General features: G+C 45.4%; 1 protein-coding gene across 1 annotated transcript in view; it reads left to right on the top strand.

Annotated features, from left to right (window-relative positions):
• Nucleotides 1-22,099, top strand: part of bmp6 (bone morphogenetic protein 6) — a 133,270-nt gene that overhangs the window by 22,095 nt on the left and 89,076 nt on the right. The window contains exons 2-3 of the mRNA XM_078397728.1: nt 10,236-10,425; nt 18,828-18,976. Of these exons, the coding sequence (XP_078253854.1) occupies nt 10,236-10,425; nt 18,828-18,976 (339 nt within the window). The remainder of the gene's footprint in view (nt 1-10,235; nt 10,426-18,827; nt 18,977-22,099) is intronic.

Raw genomic sequence — 22,099 nt, 5'->3', positions numbered from 1 at the left:
CATCTGCAATGAAATGGCTCAGGTTTCTGATCCACCTCCCACTGCCATCAGACTGGGTACCCCCTCCCGGACTGGAGTGGACCATGTGTGTGAACACTGAGCTTCAATGGTACTTTATTGTCACATGTGCCGAGGTGCAGTGAAATTCATTTTTGCAGACAGTTTAGTGCAAGTATCACTACACATGGGCATTTGGATATCTCCTGGATAAGTATTTCAGATACAGGTGGTAGCCCTGGAGAACATGGAAGGATGACATTTTGGGTCGGGATGCAAGTTATTGTAGACCGAAGCTAAACTGCTCATCACTCGGTAGGGCCAACATGTGATTCCATACCCAACAATGTTATCTACTCTTATCTACCTTCTGAAATGCTCTAACAATGACTCGAAACAAGGGACATTTATAGATGAACAGTAGGTATTGGCCTTTCCAACAGCATCCATGGGCAAAAATGCCAATGGAGTTATTTCTCCAACATTAGCCTAAAAACCTGTTGTGAACGATTCCTTTGGTATGATGTACCTTTCTCAATATATTTTTCTTTTGGACATTTTTGGTTGGTATTACATAATAAAAAGAAATTATAAATGATTTTATGAATGACAGAGTCCCATGTTTAAGTGGATCACACTCAATGCTACCAGGAAGATCTCTGTTTATACTGAACAGTCCTCTGTTTAAGGTTGACTGAGACCGTCACTGAATTTTTAAAATTACGCGGATGTGTACGACTAGTATTATTAAAGTTGGCTTTTCAGCAAGGTGGGTTTATTGGTTGAAACCCGATGAGAATGCTGGGTGAAGTTTTGTGCACCAGCTCTGTTGACCTGATGGGTTACGTGCTGGCTTCATGGAGCACAGGGAAGGTGGTGTGAACAAGAGTGAGTTGACTGCTGTGGTAATAGTTCCCTGCACCTGCAGCTTGTGTTACAGACTGTGGGCCCCAGTCCTGGGGTAGATGTGCCCTGGGGCACATTCCTTCTGCGCCCCCATGCACCTGTGTAAATCAGCCCAAGTGACATAATGAGCTGCTATTAATGTAGATAGTTAATCATTTATGTCTTTCGCCTTGCCAACGTGACTACACATTAATAATGGATCCAGATTTTAGCTGTCAATTAAAAAAAGATTCATTCGAAAGATGCAGTGGTTTAGAGGCCCTTGCAGACGAGCAGAGGTCGGGCTGTGGGAGCGGCTGTGTGGCCGGGGATAGCGTGGCCGTTTCAGGTTAATGGAGAATGTAGCCCTTCCAGAACTGCTGATGTGGCAAACGTGGAAGTTGAATAACAGCTCTTTGAGCTCTCAAAGGTGAATCGCAGATGTAACTTGCTGTCCTGTGCAGCTGGCAAATTCCATTCAGCCAAGCTAGTCTTGGAAGAGAACAGACATTGAGGGTGTGTTAAATCTTTTAAATCCAGCGGAATCCCTGGTAAAGTGATAAAGACTAAAATGTGCATTCCATCTTGACAACTTGCCATTTGTTTGGTATTTGATCTTGAGATTTGTGGGCTGCTTAATTCTCCACCCTCATTTTTGCTCACGCACTCTGTCTCTCTCTGTCTCTCTCTGTCTCTCTCTGTCTCTCTCTCTCTCTCTCTCTCTCTCTCTCTCTCTCTCTCTCTCTCTCTCTCTCTCTCTCTCTCTCTCTCTCTCTCTCTCTCTCTCTCTCTCTCTCTTCCCTCCTTCCAGGCTCTCCCCTCCTTCTCCTTTCCTCCTTCCCCCCCACTCTCGGATGTCCCCCTCCTCTTCTCTGCCCCCCTCCCCTTCTTTGTCCCCCCTCCCCTCCATTGCACACCCATTCTTTCCCCTCCTCCCCTCCTCCCCTCCTCTCCTTTATCCACCACCTCTCTCTTTCTCTCTCTCTCTCTCTCTCTCCTTCTCCATCTGCCACCACTTTCTCTCCCACAATCATCTTTTTGGGGAAGGGTTTCAATTCCACCCTCCCGATTCCCCATCTGTTTTCCATACAGCTATCTATGAGGTGCTTGTTTTTCTAATGATGTGCAAAATATATATTTTTTGTGATTAATTAGCATTACCTCAGCGTGTTAACACATTTATGAAATGTCTGTAATTTTACTGCTCTGACATTTTATTTCCTCTGGAACGTCAGAGGCTGTGGGGAGACCTGATAGAAGTATATAAAATTCTGAGAGCCATAGATTGGATAGACAGTCAGTACATTTTTGACAGGATGGAAATGTCAGACTAGAGGGCATAGCTTTAAGGTGAGAAGGCAAAGCTGAAAGATGTGTGGGGCAAGTGTTTTTTAACAGGGACAGTGATGTGCATTTGTAACGTGTAGTCAGGTATGGTGGTGGAAGCAGGTACGATGTTGGATAGGTACATGGATATGGAGGGATATGGACTCTGTGAGGCAGAGGTGATTAGTTTAACATGGTTAGGAAAGAAAACTGCAGAAGCTGGTTTAAATCGAAGGTAGATACAAAATGCTGGAGTAACTCAGTGGGTTAGGCAGCATCTCGAGAGAAGGAATGAGTGACGTTTCAGCTCGAGACCCTTCTTCAGACTGATGGCAGGGGATGGGGCGGGACAAAGATAGGATGTAGTAGGAGATGGGAAGACTGGTGAGAACTGGGAAGGGGGAGGGGATAGAGAGGGAAAGCAGGGACTATCTGAAGTTAGAGAAGTCAACGTTGATACCGCCGGAGTGTAAACTGCCCAAGCGAAATATGAGGTGCTGTTCCTCCAATTACTCTGGCAATGGAGGAGGCCCAGGACAGAAAGGTCAGATTGGGAATGGGAGGGGGAGTGAAAGTGCTGAGCCACCGGAAAATCAGGTTGGTTAAGAAGGACTGAGCGTAGGTGTTCAGCGAAACGATCGCCGAGCCTGCGCATGGTCTCGCCGATGTAGAGCCATTCTCACCTGGAACAGCGGATACAGTAGATGAGGTTGGAGGAGGTACAGGTGAACCTCTGCCTCATCTGGAAAGACTGTTTGCGTCCTTGGATGGAGTCGAGGGGGCAGGTAAAGGGACAGGTGTTGCATCTCCTGCAGTTGCAGGGGAAAGTACTTTGGGAAGGGGTGGTTTGGGTGGGAATGGATGAGTGGACTAGGGAGTTTTGGAGGGAACGGTTTCTGCGGAAAGCAGAAAGGGGTGGAGATGGGTTGTGGCCAGTAGATCCCGGTGGAGGTGGCGGAAATGTTGGTGGGTAATATGTTGTATGCGAAGGCTGATAGGGTGGAAGGTGAGGACAAGGGGGACTCTGTCCTTGTTACGAAGAGGGGGAGCAAGAGCGGAGCTGCGGGATATTGAGGGGACCCTAGTGAGAGCCTCATCTATAAAGGAAGAGGGGAACCCCAGTTCCCTTAAGAATTAGGACATCTCTGATGCCCTTGTATGGAACACCTCATCCTGGGCGGAGATGCGGCGTAGACGGAGGAATTGGGAGTAGGATATAGTTATTACAGGAAACAGAGTGGGATGAAGTGTAGTCCAGATAGCTGTGGGAGTCAGTAGGTTTGTAGTAGATGTCGGTCACAAGCCTGTCTCCTGTGATAGAGATGGCAAGATCCAGAAACGGTTGGGAGATGTCGGAGATGGTCCAAGTAAATTTAAGAGCAGGATGGAAATTAGTGATGAAATTTATGAAGTCAGTGAGTTCTGCATGGGTACAGGAGGTAGCACCAATGCAGTCGTCAATGTAGCGGAGGTAGAGTTCGGGGATAGGTCCAGCATACGCCTAGAACAGGGATTGATCGACGTACCCGACAAAGAGGCAGGCATAGCTAGGGCCCATGCGAGTGCCCATAGTTACTCCTTGGATTTGGAGGAAGTGGGAGGAGTCAAAGAAGTTGTTGAGGGTCAGGACCAGCTCTGCTCGGCGGAGAGTATTGGTAGATGGAAATTGGCTGGTTGTGCGGTCGAGGAAGAAACGGAGAGCTTTAAGACCCTCCTGGTGGGGGGGTGGAGGTGTAGAGTGCCTGGACATCCATAGTAAAGATAGGATAGTAAAGTCAGGGGAGTGGAAAGTTTGAGGTGGTTAATGTCCCACTTCATTAAGGTCTAATGAAGGTAGATGGCCAGCCGGGGGAGTCCAAGAGGAGGGGGTTCCGCTGGAGACGGGAGGGGTCATCACTGGGGGGTGAGGACTCCTTCCCATGGAAAAAGGCCCGGAGGCAGAGGCGACGGAAGAAGAGCTCCACGTCATGGCGGACCCGGAACTCGCTGAGGTTGGGGGCAGAGGGGAGCAAAGTTAAGCCCTCTGTTGAGGACAGACCGTTCGGTATCTGAAAGGGGAGGTCAGGGGGGATGGTGAACACACGGCAAGTGTGGGGGTTGGGGTCGGATGAGGGCAGGCGAGTAGATGGAGGCCAAGGCGATGTCTGGTGGGGGAAAGGTGGATGTTCAGAGGAGATGGGGGCCATGAGGACTTCAGAGAAGAGGGGGCCATGAGGACTCAGAAGAGGGGGGGGGCATGAGGACTCAGAAGAGGGGGGTGTAATGTTCTGCTTGGACATAGTGGGACAAAGGGCATGTTCCTCTGCTGTACTGTTCTATATTCAGTGTTGTTCAGTGTGTTGAGAATCACCCAGTCTACCGACTTGGCAGTGAACCATAATGAATATGCCACGGTTGGTACCAATTGGAGGAGTGTGTTTCCACCAAACCCAGAAACCTTGGATGAGTCACATCAAGCATTCAAGTTTGGCGATGCAGATTCATGCAGGAAGCACAGTCCTCTAAGGCTATGAAAAAAGACAAAGAGACACTTTTGCTCTAAATTGGTGGGCGAGACGGGTGTTCTGCAGCTGTGGCAAGGCAAGCTTCCACACCATGACTTCCTACATGGAGAAAGCAAGTGGCCGCTCAAGTGACAGTGAACATCATTCCCGGGCGAGTTCAATGCATTCTATGTACACTTCGAAAGGGAGACCACTGATGTAGGGCAGAGGTGGACAGATTCTTGATTAATATGGGTGTCAGGGGTTAGAGGGAGAAGGCAGGAGAATGGGGTTTGTAGGGAGAGATAGATCAGCCATGATTAAATGGCAGGGGGGTAAGGCAGGTGTTCTGGAGCTTGGTAAGAGTATCAAAGAGAAATGTGCTTTATTGTCTTTGATAATGTTGGATTGCAATGCCTTTAAAAGGGCATGAATAAAAGGTCGAAATACAAATTGCTGGAGGAACAGAGTGGGCAGGCAGCATCTTTGTAGGGAATTGACAAGTGATGCTTCGGGTCAGGATTCTTCAGCCTGATTCGAAAAGGCACCTGCATGTTTCCTCCACAGATGCTGCCTGACCCACTCTCTTCCTCCAGCACTTTGTATTGTGCTCAAGGTTCCAGCATCTGCAAGAATGTCCATGTGCCTCTAAGGAAAAAGTGCCTGTTTTTAATCAGGCAAGGTTTAAGATAAGGGGAAATGCTAAATAGTGAATGTTTATTTTGAGTGAATGTAATGATAACTAAATGGACTTAAATTGTGTTGGTTCAAGAGATTTGGGATTTTGACTTGATAAAAACCAGGAAAGTAAGAAACCTTTGCTCTTTGGGGAGTGAGTTGTATAAATAAGCACAATGAGCTGTGATTAAAATGATTCCTCCTGCACCACCCCACCAACTGCCCCTTCTCCCCAATACCCACTTCACCTCCTGTCTACTCCCTTTGACCCGTGGCTACTCAATCCAATGCAAGTTGTTCTGCTCTGACCGAGTGATAACTTATGGAACACTATTTGTATTACGTGGTTAAAACACAATTTATTTTTAAGGGATAAGATTTGATAAGGAAACTCAAGGTAAAGGAACCATTAGGAGGTAGTGACCATAATATAAGTTTTAATCAGCAATTTGGGAGGGAGAAGGTAAAATCGGAAGTGTCAATATTTCAGTTGAACAAAGGGGACCATGGAGGCATGAGGGAGGAGCTGGCCAAAGTTGACTGGGAAGGGACCCTAGCAGGGACGACGGTGGAACAGCAATGGCAGGTATTTCTGAGAATAATCCAGAAGATGCAGGATCATTTCATTCCAAAGGGGAAGAAAGATTCTATGGGGAATAAGAGGTGACCGTGGCTGACAAGAGAAGTCAAGGACAGTATAAAAATAAAAGAGAAGACATATAACATAGCAAAGATGAGCAGGAAGCCAGAGGATTGGGAAACCTTTAAAGATCGACAGAAGGTAACTAAAAAGGCAATACAGGGAGAAAAGATGAAGTACAAAGGTAAGATAGCCAAGGATATAAAGGAGGATAGTAAAAGCTTTCAGTATGTGAAGAGGAAAAAAATTAGTTAATACAAATGTGGGTCCCTTGAAGACAGAAACAGGTGAATTTATTATGGGGAACAAGGAAATGGCAGATGAGTTGAACAGGTACTTTGTTTGGTTCTGTTTTCACTAAGGAAGACACAATCTCCCAGATGTGCTAGACAGGACCTGAATGGAGTGAAGGGTCAATGGACTTGAAGGGTTATGGAGGAACTGAAGGAAATTCACAGGAAATGGATTTAGTGTTGTCTAATGAACCAGATTTAATAAGGGAACTCAAGGTAAAGGAACCGCAAAGAGGTAATGACCATAATATGATAAGTTTTAATCTGCAAATTGAGATGGATAAGGTTAAATCAGTAGTGTCAGTGTTGCAGTTGAACAAGGGGGACTATGAAGGCATGAGAGAGGAGCTGACCAAGATCGCCTGGAAAAGGATCCTAGCAGGAATGATGGTGGAACAGCAATGGCAGGAATCTCTGGGCATAATCCAGAAGATCCAGGATCATTTCATTCCAAAGAGGAAGAAAGATTCTAAGGGGAGTAAGAGGCAACCGTGGCTGACAAGGGAAGTTAGGGATGGAATAAAACTAAATAAACGGTGTATAACATAGAGTAGCAGGAAGCCAGAGGTTTGGGAAACTTTCAAAGGACAACGGAAGGTAACAAAAAGGACAATACGGGGTGAAAAGATGAAGTACGAGGTTAAGCTGGCAAAGAATATAAAGAAGGATAGTAAAAGCTTTAGGTATGTTAAGAGAAAAAGATTGGTAAAGACAAATGTGGGTCCCTTGAAGGCAGAAAAAGGTGAAATTATTATGGGAAACAAGGAAATGGCAGAAGAGTTGAAAAGGTACTTCAGATCTGTCTTCACTAAGGAAGACAAACAATCTCCCAGATGTACTAGAGGACAGAGGATCTAGGGAGACAGGAACTGAAAGAAATTTGCATTAGGCGAGAAATAGACTGATGGGACTGAAGGCTGATAAATCCCCTGGGCCCGATGGTCTGCATCTCGGGGTACTCAAGGAGGTGGCTCTAGAAATCGTAGACGCATTGGTGATCATTTTCCAAAGTTCTATAGATTCTGGGTCAGTTCCTGTGAATTGGAGGGCACCTAATGTTATCCCACTTTTCAAGAAAGGAGGTAGAGAAAGCAGGGAATTATAGACCAGTTAACCTGACGTCAGCGGTGGGGAAGATGCTGGAGTCTATTATTAAAGATGTAATAGCGGCATATTTGGATAGCAGTAGCAGGACTTTTTCACCCAGAAAGTTGTGAATTTGTGGAATTCTCTGCCACAGAAGGCAGTGGAGGACGATTCACTGGATGCATTCAAAAGAGAGTTGGATAGAGCTCTTAGGGCTAGCGGAATCAAGGGATATGGGGAGAAGGCAAGAACGGGGTACTGATTGTGGATGATCAGCTATGATCACATTGAAAGGCGGTGCTGGCTCGAAGGGCCGAATGGCCTACTCCTGCACCTATTGTCTATGTATCTATGTGTTTTGCGAACTGGAGAATCACTTAATAGTATCTTTAGAAACCGACAAGGAAAAAATAAGCTGTCTTGAATTTAAACAATATAGGAGGGAACAATGCTTCATAGAACCTCCCGGCAGCAATCGGGCACATTCTCTCTTAAGAACAATACTTTAACCGAGGATGACTATTGACATTGACAAGTAATCGCTTCTATTGACACTTGTACAGTGATACTCTATGAAACAATATAACAAACCTTTAGTTAGACTTATTATTCACCTATTAAATACCTCTTGAATAGACGTTTTTCACTTTCAAAATCCTGTGGGGGTGGGCAACTTTGAGTCTGATATGCTGTAGCTCTTGACCCCCTTTGACACAATTGTCTGAACTAGTCCCTGCAAAAGCCAGCCAGAGTCGAGTAGTAGTTCTATTTTCAAAGGGAAACCAGAGAGGACACTTGAGGAAGCTGTGCCGGACCTCAGTGAAGTCCTGGACTGGCCAAAGCCAGAGTTGTGCCCAGTTCTGGGCAAAAGGATCGAAAGCCCGAGCATGCAGATTGAAGATGACCAGCAGAAAAAGAACAAAAGCAGTCTTTGGCCTTCAGAGATACAGTGTGGAAATGTGCCCTTCGGCACATCGAGTCCATGCTGACCGGCGATCACCCCATACACTAAGCACTATCCAACACATCGGGGACAATCTACAGCTTACAGAAACCAAAAACCTGTACATCTTTGGAGTGTGGGAGGAAACTGGAGCACCTGGAGACAACCCGATCAGTCACAGGGAGAACCTACAGACCTGTAATCTGGATTGATCCCGGGTTTCTGGCGCTGTAAGGCAGCCGCTCTGCTACCGCTGCTACCTATCGTGAGGGAGAAACGTTTCACACAACGAATGTTGTGATTTTGAACCCAAAACCTGAAGGATGGTGCAAGCAGATTATGGATTTATAGATGCTCCCGGCCTGTCTCCTGCCCCACCCTTCTACATCGGCCTCCCCCCCCCCATCCCGCAATTCCACAGATAGTTTGATAACATTTTGGGTAAGAATTTAAATGAGACAGCTAGCAGAGCCATGACCTTGCGCCAGGGACTCTGGTTTAATCCTGACCTCGGGTACTGTCTATGTGGAGTTTGCATGTCCTCCCTGTGACTGGGTTTCCTCTGGGTGCTCCAGTTTCCTCCTGCACTGCATGCGGTCAATAGGTTAATTGGCTGCTGTAAATTGTCTTTACTGTGTAAGTGAGCGGTAGAAGTGGGGGAACAGTAATGTGTAAGTGGGGAGAATAAAAACTGGGGTGAGTGTAAATGGGTGTAAGAAGGTTGGTGCTGACCTGGTGGACTGAAGGACCTGTTATTGTGCTACATCACTTTATTACTGTTTGCTTATGATTAGTTTAGCGATTTGGGTGATAATAACAGAAAATAAAAATGATAAAGAGATGCGATCATGAGGTGTGGAAATAAGGAACTGTGAATGCTGATTTACAGGGCTGAAGTAACTCAGCAGGTCAGGCAGCATCCCTGGAGAACATGGATGGGTGACGTTTTGGGCCAGGAACCTTCAGGCTGATTGCGGGGGGGGGAGTAGAAAGCTAGAAGGCAGGAGGGGCAGGACAAAGTGTGGCAGATAATGGAGGGACACGAGAGGGGGTATTTTATAGGCAGATGATTGCACAAAGGTCAGAAATGTGAGAGAAAAGGATTTGAAGAGTTGTGAATTGTGAAGCCAGAGGAGGGGATGTACGTGGGTGGGGAGGGAGGGGGGGACAATAGGTGCGAGTCCAGGTGGAGGATGGGGGGAATGAGGAGTGTGGGAGAAAGGGGTGGGTTGTTAGAGGTGACCTAAAATTAGAGTACTCGATGTACATACCATTGGAATGTAAGCTAACCAAGTGGAATAAGAGATGCTGTTCCTCCAATTTGCGTGCGGCCTCACTCTGGCAATGGGGAGGTCCAGGACAGAAAGGTCAGTATGGGACTGAGATGGGAAGTTAAAATGGTTAGCAACCAGGAGATCCGGTAGGCTTTAACAGACCGGCCGTCAGTAATCACGAGGGTTCTAGCTCCAACAGCTGCCTAACTTGCTGAGTGCTTGCAGTATCTTCTGTTTTTGTTTCAGATTTCCAGCATCTGCAGTTTGTTTTGTAAATTTTCATCCTTGCTCAGTGATATAATGTGGGCTGCCATCTAATGGTCTTCTGTACAATTGTTGCCACACAGATGTGAGCACTGTAGGTGCTGATTAGGATTTATGGGAGTCCCCAGGTTATGTAAGGTTCTGTTCCTGAAAGCTAATTATTCATAAGTGAATTCTTCTGTCAGAAAAGTTCATCTCTGGTTACCCACTTTGTATTGCTCTGCATACACTTCCTACAAGTTAATTTCATTGATTATTCACCCTAACACTACTGAAAATGTGTATGTGTGTGTGTGTGTGTGTATAGCCTTGTGTAATGTTGGGGTTTCCTTCTGCTTTTTAATTTCCAATGTCTTTTCCTTGCAGTTGAGCAAGAGGACTTCACTCTCTACCAGCCACACCACCAAGAGTACAAATTTAACCTGTCCCAAATTCCGGAGGGGGAGTCTGTCACAGCCTCGGAGTTCCGCATTTACAAGGAGTGGGTCAGAAGCCGCTTTGAAAATGAAACGTTCGAGATTGGCATCTACCAGGTGTTGCAGGAGGATGCAAACAGGTGGGTTCCTGTCCACCAACCAACCCACCCAACTCCCCTTATGCTTTCACTTTTCTGCTGTGCTCTGGAGTCCCTTGACAGCTCTAGAATGAGGAGGGCACAGGGGGAAAAGACTGATTACGCCAAGCCTCCACTCTCTGGAGCTTGGAAGAATGATGGGTTGAACCATGGAGTTGTTGGAAGGGTCGAGGGGGTAGACCTGGGCACCTTGTTCACTCTCCCTAATGGATTCTAAAAACTGGGGGCCACAGTCTGTATGGGAAGGGGAACAGCCATTTGGGAGAGACGAGAAGAAACCTCTTTGCTCAAATGAAGGCAAATCTTTGTAATTGTCCATAGTGAACATCCATAGATGCTCACTTGATGAGTTCAGATAAAAAGTAGATTAATAAGACTAGATATTTAAGGAGTCCAGGGATAAGTGGATCGGGGAGAGAAATGGCATGGGGGGGGGGGGGGGTAGATTGGCCATGATAAGTTGAATGGGGCAGCCAGCTCGAACCTGACTATGGGCGTTCTCTGTACGGAGTTTCTACGTTCTCCTTGCAACAGGTTTTCTCCCACATTCTAAAGACGTACAGGTTTGTAGGTTAATTGGCCTTGGTAAAATTGTGAATTGTTCTTATTGTGCTAATCGTTGGCCGGAGTGGACTCGGTGGGCCCAAGGGCCTGTTTCTGCGCTGTATCTCGTCTAAAGTCCAAAGCCTCCACTGCTCCTTCAGGCAATGCGTTCCAACAATCCTCTGGGTGAAACAGTTCTTCCTCAGATCTCCACTTAAGTTGTACCCCAAGCCCCTTTAGTTTTAGATGCCTTTGGTTTGGGGAAGAATTTCCTACCATTTGCCTAATCCGTATCCCCCAATTATTTTACACTTCTCTCCAGTTCCTTCTGTTTTCTCCTCTCCAAGTAAAGCAAGCCCATCCTACCCAGTCTGTGGTGATAACTGAATCACTCGTTCCCAGGCAACGTCCTGGGTCAATCTTCTCTACACCCTTTCCAGTGCATTTGTGAGGCAACCGGAATCGCCCAGTCTTCCAGCTGTGGCCTAACTAGTGTTTTATAATGCTCTACCATTATATTCTGGAGTTTAGAAGGATGAGGGGGAAACCTCATTGAAACTTACCGAATATAGAAACAGAGAAAATAGGTGCAGGAGTAGGCCATTCGGCCCATCGAGCCAGCATTGCCATACAATATGACCATGGCTGATCATCCAAAATCAGTACCCTATTGTGGCTTTTCCTCCCATATCCCTTGATTCCCTTAGCCCTGAGCTAAATCCGACACTCTTGAAAACATCCAGTGAATTGGCCTCCACTGCCTTTTGTGGCAGAGAATTCCACAGATTCATAAATCTCTGGGTGAAAAGGTTTTCCTCATCTCAATCCTAAATGGCCTACCCCTTATTCTTAAACTGTGACCCCTGGTTCTGTGCTCCCCCAACATCAGGAACACTTTTCCTGCATCTACCCTGTCCAATCCTCTAAGAATTTTAACAATGGTAGGCCTGGATAGAATGGATGTGGAAAGGATGTTTCCACTGGCGGGAGAGTCAAGTACCAGAGGTCATAGCCTCAGAATTAAAGGATCCCTTAGGACTGAGGTGAGGGGGAATTTCTTTAGTCAGAGGGTGGTGAATCTGGAATTCATTGCCACAGAAGGCTGTGGAGGCCAAGTCAATGGATATATTTAAGGCAGGGATTGATAGATTCTTGATTAGTACGGGTGTCAGGAGTTATGGGAAGAAGGCAGCAGAATGGTGATGAAAGGGAAAGATTGATTAGCCATGATTGAATGATGTAGTAGACGGTGGGCCGAATGGTCTAATTCTGCTCCTATCATTTATGAACCCATTCTAAACTCGTCTTTCCCAGTCGAATGAGAATCAATGTGTAAACTCAGAATCCACCTCCCATCTAATGTTGAGCATTGGGTCTCGTTGCTTTGTCTCATTACACTCTTATAAACTTGCCTAAAATGTAGTTCCTGCTACTCGTGAAGAAGCTGCTTTAACATTCCGCCCCCATTTTGACTGGTGCATTTGTTTTTTTTTCATACCTCCCTCAAACTTTGATTTGTTCTGTGTTGCCAATTGCTGCTCTGCACAGCTTATTCCAGGTAAGCACACACAACTGATATACATCAACTAGATCTCAAGTTGTTTGCCATTTATTCTACTCGGGACAACATTAGTTTGTGTTGGAAAATGAACTCCCAGCATGGAATCGCCTGGGGGGGTACAGTTCGGTACATCCAATTTCAAAGCAACATTGTTTGCACATGGCTCAACGAAAGCACTGCTGCATATTAACATTACTGGCAGTTCCAGTACTTGGTGATCACTTTCTCATGCCGTTAATATTCTTGCAGAACTTTAGAGAGGTTGTTTTTTTAAGTCTGTTTTTTGCACCACTAGATATCGGTAGTCTGCAATTTTGTAAGATTTTGTGTTGAAAAGCACAACCTTGAGGAAACGGCCCCCTAAGGTGCGACGGTGGAAGGTGTGATTTAAGAGCAGCCCTTTTGGACTGAGCACACTGACAAATGCTCTTTTTGTGTGTGTGTGCTTGTGTACAATTGAGCTTTTGTGCACGCTGAGAGGGCAATCCTGAATCATTCACGGATTTATCAGATTATGTTGTATTAAGAATTATTTTTGCCCGTGAAGCTGGAGGTGGTCCGGACGAGCACTCGCTGTTGCCAGGGCTGTGGGAGTAGATCAGCTTTGCTGTTGAACGTGTAGAACTGAGAGGAACTTTCCAGCATTGTTGGGCATGGTGGTGAAATCAAACGCTGAGCATGTGGTTAACAGTTGGCTTCGGCTTCATCACACTGATGCACGAGGTATCGTTCGAGACACAGCCCCGTATTTTGTGTTTGTAATGAGAATAAAGTTTTCCTCTTTACACTGTAGCTGACTGTACCTTTGCAACTTGTCTTCGCCACAGCTCTGCCCACAATCCCTTCAGACTGTCTGAGAAAGTGTCCCGACCCGAAATGTTGTTTGTGCATTCCCTCCACAGATGCTGCCTGACCCGCTGAGTTCCACCATCACATTATTTTTTGCTTAAGATTACAGCATCCATGTGCTCCATGTAAAAATAATTAACTATTTCATATTGATGCAATCTCATTTTCCTTACTGAGTGCTTTTGTGAAGGTTTTGTTAAAGAATTTTAAGCAAAGGCTTTGGTCTCTCTCAATAACATGGGATCAGATTTTGTACATGCAGAGAGCAACTGTGGTGTAATGTTCCAGGTCAAACTTCTTCCCCACTGTTATCAGACTCTTGAACAGACCTCGTATGCAAGGATCTTCCAATCAACCCTTAATGTGCCCTTGCTTGGTTTTTTAATATCTGCACTTTCTCTGCAGCACTATATTCTACACTGTTTATTTCCTCTCTTGCGCTACCTGATGTACCCGTGCAAATTTCCCACAGTATGGGATGCTGGTCCGATTATTACCCAAAGAAACACTTTATATTTCACTTTGCTTTTCCATATTATACGGTATAATAAATTTTCCAGTGAACCAGATGAGTGGAAGTGGGAAACAGACTCCATTTAAGTTTCAGTTTACAAGTTTCAGCTCATTAAACAAGCTGACATATACAAATAGTCTCAACCCAGGCTCCAGTCTCAAACCTACCCACATTTCCAATACCCCAGCCCAGTGTTTACAACCCTGATCCATCTCTCGCCAAATACTCAGACTCCAGTCCAACCCCGATCCCAGAGCGCTAGGCATTCCAGACTGTTGGTTCGAGCTGCACATCTCGCTCACACCCAAGATGGACACAAAATGCTGGAGCAATTCAGCGGGACAGGCACCGTCTCTGGATAGAAGGAATGGGTGACGTTTTGGATCGAGCCCCTTCTTCAGACTGAGAGTTTGGGGAAAGGGAGACACAGAGATAAAGAAGGGTAAGGTGTGAAAATGAGACATCAAAGGACACCCAAAAGACACTCGCATCATGCTAGGCTAATGATTGAGTCAAATGTCAGAACACTTGGATTTCTGAACAATCAGATTCCAGATTTTCGGAGCTTTATTGTATCTCCCTTTTAATCAATACATTTAATCTAATTCCAGTGCTTTGCACACTGTACTTTATCATTTCTATATTTGAACGCAGATACTTGGCATTATTTTAGAAAGTAAAATATATTTTATTGTGTGTTCTTGTTGTCTGGTTTACATTAATGGTGGTACATCTTTCAAATTGGTTTATTTCAGATTACAGAACTTTTCTCTGCTGATAGAGATGTGATTGCTGTGACATCAGACCGACTACCTTTAGTTTAGTTTGGAGACTCAGTGTGAAAACAGGCCCTTCGGCCCACAGATTCTTTGCCGACCAGCAATCCCCATACATTAGCACGATCCTGCACACTAGGGACAATTTACAATCTTTATCGAAGACTATTAGCCCACGAACCTGGTAGACACAAAATGCTGGAGTAACGCAGCGGGACAGGCAGCATCTGTGGAGAGAAGGAATGGGTGATGTTTCGGGTCGGGACCCTTCAGACTGAAGATCAGTCTGAAGAAGGGTCTCGACCCGAAACATCACCCATTCCTTCCCTCCACAGTTGCTGCCTGTCCTGCTGAGTTACTCTAGCATTTTGTGTCTACGTTCGATTTAAACCAGCATCTGCAGTTCTTTCCTACACAGCCTACAAACCTGTACGTCTTTGGAATGTGGGAGGAAGGCAGAGCACCCAGAGAAAACGTACAAACTCCGTACAATCAGCACCCGTAGTCAGGATCGAACCCGGGTCTCAGGCGCTGTAAGGCAGCAACTCTACCACTGTGCTGCCCCTTCTGTGCCTCTTACTTTTGTTTGAAGAAATGTTTGAAACCAAATGGACTGGCTGAGTCTGTGCTCCCATCTTCTGTTCAGTCCTACAGAGGTTTCCTGCCCAGCGAAAACATGGTTTACCTTTAAGTTCACTGATTATCAATTTAATAGCTGGGGTTGCTGTGGGGTATTCTCTTAGCACATGTTTATAATAGGCATGGATAGAATACATCCACTTTTGAGATGTTTTCAAAGACTATAAATAATCTAATTTCATGCTTAGTTGGAGAGAAACAATTGGGCATTTTGTAGATTGCACAATGGGCAGCATTGTGTTCACATTAAATCATGTGTTCTTTGTTCTATCACAAGCAAAACCCAGTTTTCCCTTCAGAAGGTGCAAGAATTTTACTGTCCTGTCACAAATCACTGAGGGGAGAGTGGAGCCAGAAAACATGGTGTGTCCTGTTGCAAAATAACTATTTAAAGCAATCCTCTTCCTAATGATTGTTAATTATGCCTTCATTTTGGTGGAAGGAGATTTAGCTAAACCAAAGGGTTTGTTTTGAATTCTGGGTGGTTATTAAACTTTTTAAGTACAAAGGTCACGCTTGAGCTGATCGTACCAAAAGCCAAATCTGCCTGAATGGATCTACCTGTGGAAGCGAAGGGGGCTTCAAAGTGTTGGAAGTGAAATGAAAGAGTTATTTGTTGCATCACCTGCATCTGACCGGCTGCCTTCAACACACCTGGTTAATTACAGGGTTGGGAGCGGGTCTGGGGGCTGCTGGGAAAAGTGCTCGACCAGATATCATTCATGTTCACTTTGCAAGTGCATTTGTCCCATGGCTTGCTTGTATAGCGGGCTTGTCGAAACAACAGTAGGTGCACAATGAGCCTTTAAAAAAAAAACTTGGATCGCGTGCCATTGAAGCAAAGGCCTGAAGAGGGTCATTTGCTGGAGTAATCCAAAACTGTCAGCATTCTTCTCTTCGTCCCCCCCCCCCCCTCCTTATCTATGCATCAAGCTTTCGAAGAAAGATTGCAGTGGTCGTTGCTCCTGACTAATCATTTCATGTTGCAGTAGCCTGCTATATGAAGGGCGGCACAGTGGCACAGCAGGTAGAGCTGTTGCCTCACAGCGCCAGAGACCCGGGTTCGATCCTCGCGTCGGGTGCTGTCTGTGTCGAGTTTGCACGTTCTCACTGTGATCCCCTGGGTTTCCTCTGGATGCTCTGGTTTAAATGCCCCGAGTGTGTAGGGAGCGGATGAGAAAGTGGGATAACATAGAACTAATCTGAACAGGTGATCGATGTTCTGCGCCAACCAATGATCACCTGTACACTAGTTCTATCCTTCATACTGGGGGGAATTTACAGAAGCTAAAAGCACCCAGAGAAAACCTACGTGGTCATAGGGAGAACGGAAAAACTCCGTACAGATAGCACCCGTAGTTGAGATCGAACCTGGGTTTCTGCTGCTACGAGGCAGCAATTCTACTGCTGCGTACTGGTTGCAGTTCTCGTCATTATGACAATGACTGCACTTGAAGAGTACTAAAGGGTATTGCTTTCTGCAGTCTTCTGAGAGGAATTTAAAAATGCAAGTCTTTCCAGTGATGATATCACCTTGACTAAAAATAAAATTCAGAAAACAGTTGGCATATAAGGCACCATTTTCAGAAAGAAAAAAAGAGTTAACATTTCAGGTCAAAAACTCTTCGTCTGGATTCGGAAAGGGAGAAAGAAGAGTTGGACAGAAGGTAGGGGGTGGGGTCATAGTCATACAGCATGGAGACAGGTCCTTCAGCCCAACTTGTTCATGCCAACCAAGCTGCCCCATCGACATTAATCGACAATTATGGGCCTGCGTTTGGCCCATAGCCTCTAAACCTTTCCTGCCTATATACCTGTCCAAATGTCTTGTAATTTTTGTTGTAGCATCTGCCTCCACTAGTTCATTTGGCAGCTCATTCCATATACCCACCTTGGTAGAGTGGGCTGGAGAGATGGGTAAGGCCATGGGAATGCTTGTTCCATGGTGAGGCCAAGGTTGCCATGAGGATAGGTTGGATAAGTTCCTCAGCCAACAGTGTGTGTGCGTGTGTATACATGCCATGGTGGTTGGGCTGCACTAATCCGAGAGAAGCGAAGAGAATGCAGTGAGATGGAGAAACTGAACATTGGACAATTGGCAGCAAAAATGACCAGTTTTGATATAAACCAAGAGCTACTTGAAGTTCACTATTGAGTCTGAGAGTATATTTGCACTGGAGACCTCTGTGTTTGACTTACAAATTTGCTCTGGAGCTGAAACGGAAGGAAGTGATTATTTCAGTTTGATACACCTGCAGACAGATGTGATCCTTCCTGAAGTTACATCCTCCTTTAGGGCGAAGCTTCCTCCCACTGTCTTTTGCATATGACTGCAGGTGAGACATGCTTGTGACCTCAACAATCGGTACCAATAGTTCTGGTTGTGACTTGGCAAGAAGCTGTTTGTTTTTTGGCAATGCTATCCCCCTCAACCTCCACTACACCCCCAGTCACACTTGAAGCCATCGGAGCTGGCTCTTCTCTTGACTCTGAACATCTAGATGCTGCGAGGTAAGGATACTGAGGCCAATGCTGCTGAATGGCCGCCACGCTGGAGTTCCCCTGAATCCCTCGGGTCAATGCAAATGGGGAAAGACTTGGAATAAGCCAGTGCTTCTTTGCGACTGGGAAACTATGGATTAACAGAGTAGCCTTGCAAGTGACCGAGGTCAATGGTTCACTGCTGTGAAGTTTGGCGCTGCCTGTATCTTACGCTCAGTCCAACCCGTGCTCTGGTTTGGTCTTAGAGTGTGGTGGAGTCTAGATCGGTCAAATCCTGGGTTGAGAGCTTTCTGGAAAGGTGGGCATTTGTTGGTAAGTGCTTGGTTAAGTGGGCGAGATGTCTCCACATAAGAGGGTTAGGGTAAGTTTGAGGGGATGTGGGTTTAGTGCAGGAAGATCGTATTGAATGGTGGTACGGGCACAAAGGGCTGGACACGCCACTTCTGCTTTTATTTCTTGGATATGTAGGGAGTTGCTTCCAAGGGTCACAGTCCAGAGTTGCCCTGTGAAGATCACATTGTCCTTGAAATGCCTAACTGATGATTACCCCCTCAACAACATGGACAAAGTTTCTCTACAATGTCTGAAAGGAGCATTGCACAGGGAGCAGAATAACCTCTTTGTGTCAGAGGTGGAAATCACAGTAGGGCCCATGAGCATTGACCCCCACCAGTTGAATTTCCAGAACACTGCAAACCAACTTGCAAATGTTGGAAATTGAGTTTTGCTTTGGAAAATAACCATTCAAGTTGCATCAACACTTCATTCATGTATACAGATATTGAGTTTTCAAGCAAGGATGCTCTGATGTTAAACAGAAATGTTTCCATATGGATGTAAATAATACTCCGAGTAATTTACAGCTTGGGGCTCAATCATGCTTTATTTTGCTTTCTATGTGATAAGTATCTGTTATATTTTCACAAATACATTTACTATGAATTGCAGAAGTTTTCCAACTTTTTTAAAACTCAACCATTCGATGTTTCCTCTTGAGCAGAGATTCTGGTCTGTTGCTACTGGATACTCAGACGGTTTGGACCTCGGAGGAAGGCTGGCTGGTGTTTGACATCACTGCTACCAGTAACTTCTGGGTGATGAGCCCCCAGCACAACCTTGGACTCCAGCTGCGGGTACAGACTGTTGATGGTGAGTGAATGAGAGTTGTTTTGTACAAAGGGAGGTAATTTGAGGTGGCTTGGTGGCACAGTGGTACAGTTGCTTCCTTATAACACCAGAGACCCAGGTTCGATCCTAACTACCGGTGTTGTCCGTACGGAGTTTTTACGTTCTCCCCGGGACCTGCCTGGGTTATCTCTGGGTGCTCTGGTTTCTTCCCACACTCCAACGACATACAGGTTTGTCGGTTCATTGGCTTTGGTAAAGATTGTAAATTGTCCCTAGCGTGTAGGATAGTGTTAGTATGTGGGGATCGCTGGTCGGCAGTCTCGGTGGGCCGAAGGGCCTGTTTCCGTGCTGTATCCCTAAACTAAACATGCAAAGACTGTCCCATACCTGTCTTGCTGTTTAAAGTGAGAGCATGAACCTATTCACTGAATTTGCATTGATTATAGACGGCAAAAACGTCTGGCGGTAGGTTTGGCAAACGATGTGGTAGGTTTTTGAAGACCCTTCAGGCTTTTCCTATGACATAAAGAGATGGGAGATATCATTATTGAGGGATCATTCCTCATCTTATCTTTTCCTACTCCTTACAACTATAGTTGACTCAGTACGAAAAGTTTAAAAATTGTATTACCCGAATTAAATTGGTTTGAACCAAATCCATTTTATGCACAATTAATTGCTCATTACTGTGCTTGGTCTAAAGATTCCCACTTTGAGGATTACCTAATGGATTTGCCACAGGTTGATGTTTGAAGATCTTTAATTTGAGGATTATGATTATTTAACAACCAATAAAGTGTGCAGATTACTTCCTTGAACTTTGCAGAGATATAAATTACAAAATGAATGAAATTATGGCAGAAAATGCTGGAAACATTCGGCATAATTTGTGGAAAAAGAAACAGTTAAGGTTTCGGGTTTATGACCTTTCTTTTGGAAAAAGAAACAGTCACTGTTTATCTAAATCGTTAACTTTGTTTCTCTTTCCACAGAAACTACCTGACCTCCTAAGTGTTTCCATCATTTTCTGCTCTTAGTAAAACAGCTCCTGTCATCAGTTATTTGGTTTTAACGTAATGATGGTGGCCAATGACTCAGTGATTTAGCTCTGAGCAACAATGTTTGATTCCTTTCCAATCTTTGACCTCTTCCCTCTTTGGGTCAGCAGTAAAACTCTGATTTAAGCCTTGCAAAGAGTCATCGCCTCAGATCTTGGATTAAAGTCTTTTAAAAGCAACTCCCAACATTTTGATGTAACTTGCATGAGTTGAAATTACAATCCATAGGGAGGAACTGAAGGATCTAATTGAGAGAAATATTTCCTGCATCCAAGTTGGAAATATTCAGGCTTTGAAAATCCGTCAAAAGCACATAGCCAGCAGTCAATTCAATACAACAGGATCTTGTATGCAAGAAACAGACACCACACTGTGAGAACAGATTTCTTCTACATCACCCTATATGGAGACGGGATGGAAAAAAACCAAAGCTATCATATAAAACAGCGTAGGAAGTCAAATTTATATCCGTAAACTGACATGCATTCTTACAGTCAAAAACGGACTTGATTTTAAAAGTTTATAAATTGTATTCCTTGGATTAAACTGAGACGCAACAGAAGCTGTAACTAACCATCTATTGGAATGGCCATCGGCCTAAAATGTTAACCCATTTCTCTCTCTACAGATGTTCCCTGACCCTTTGAGTATTTCCAGAATTTTCTGTCTATATTTTTTAATTTCCTTTAGGGTGGGGCAGAGGTGCAGCGGTAGACCTGATGCCTCACAGCACCAGAGACCCGGGTTTGACCCCGACTACGGGTGTTGAGTTTTGTATATTCTCCCTGTTACCACATGGGAATTCTCTGGGTGCTCCGGTTTCCCCCCACATTTCAATGGTGTGCAGGTTAATTGGCTTCTGTAAATTGTCAGTTACCTGATCTAAAATGCTAGGGAGTATTTTCAGTGCCCTTTCCTCCACTGGTTGCTTTGTTTGGATCACTTAATGTTGCCCAAGTTGGCAGTGGGTCTGTGCCTGCTGTTAATTACTCACAACTGCCTCTGGTTGTCTTCCCGAACCACTCCTGGGCAGCCCTCTGCCTGGTCAAGGATGCCTTGCTCCCCTCTCCAGGTCTGATGAGTGGAAGAATTATTTTACCACTGGGTTGACATTGCAGGTGCAGAAAGTTCTTGGTCGGAAATGGTTGGAGACCAATGTGTCCAAATTGATATTGCGTAGCGGAGGAAGTTGTTGTCAGATAGTTGTGTCGGAAGGAACTGCAGGTACTGGCTGGTTCTGCAGCCGTCTGTAGCAGCAAATTCCACAGATTCACCATCCTCTGACTGAAGAAATTCCTCCTCATCGCCTTTCTAAATGTACATCCTTTTATTCTGAGGCTCTGGCCTCTGGTCCTAGACTCTCCCACTAGTGGAAATATCCTCTCCACATTCACTATCCAGGCCTTTCGCTGTTAGGTAGGTTTCAATGAGGTCCTCCCTCATCCTTCTAAACTGCAGCGAGTATAGGCACAGTGCCGTCAAACGCTCATCATATGTTAACCCAATAATCTCTGGGCCTGAAGCGTCACATTCCTTCTCTCCAGACATGTTGCCTGATCCGCCGAGTTACTCCTGCACTTTGTGTCAGTTGTGAGAAAGTTATCTGTTAGAGTGGGATGTAAGGCAGGGAGTAGCAGAACCGCCTCAAAGTATCAGCTGCTGGTTTGGGCATTGTGTCCAACACACAGCAACAGGAAGGGTAAACTTGTTTTCATCGAGCCTGTAGGAGGAGATGCTCAACTTGTGTTTCCAGGTGGCTGGCACATAATCATAATCATATAATCATATATATACAGCCGGAAACAGGCCTTTTCGGCCCTCCAAGTCCGTGCCGCCCAGCGATCCCCGTACATTAACACTATCCTACACCCACTAGGGACAATTTTTTTTTTTTTTTTTCATTTACCCAGCCAATTAACCTACATACCTGTACGTCTTTGGATTGTGGGAGGAAACCGAAGATCTCGGAGAAAACCCACGCAGGTCACGGGGAGAACGTACAAACTCCGTACAGACGGCGCCCGTAGTCAGGATCGAACCTGAGTCTCCGGCGCTGCATTCGCTGTAAGGCAGCAACTCTACCGCT

This window comes from Rhinoraja longicauda, chromosome 4 (assembly GCF_053455715.1).
Source record: "Rhinoraja longicauda isolate Sanriku21f chromosome 4, sRhiLon1.1, whole genome shotgun sequence".
NCBI lineage: Eukaryota > Metazoa > Chordata > Chondrichthyes > Rajiformes > Arhynchobatidae > Rhinoraja > Rhinoraja longicauda.
This window is presented reverse-complemented; position numbering and strand designations above follow the sequence as displayed.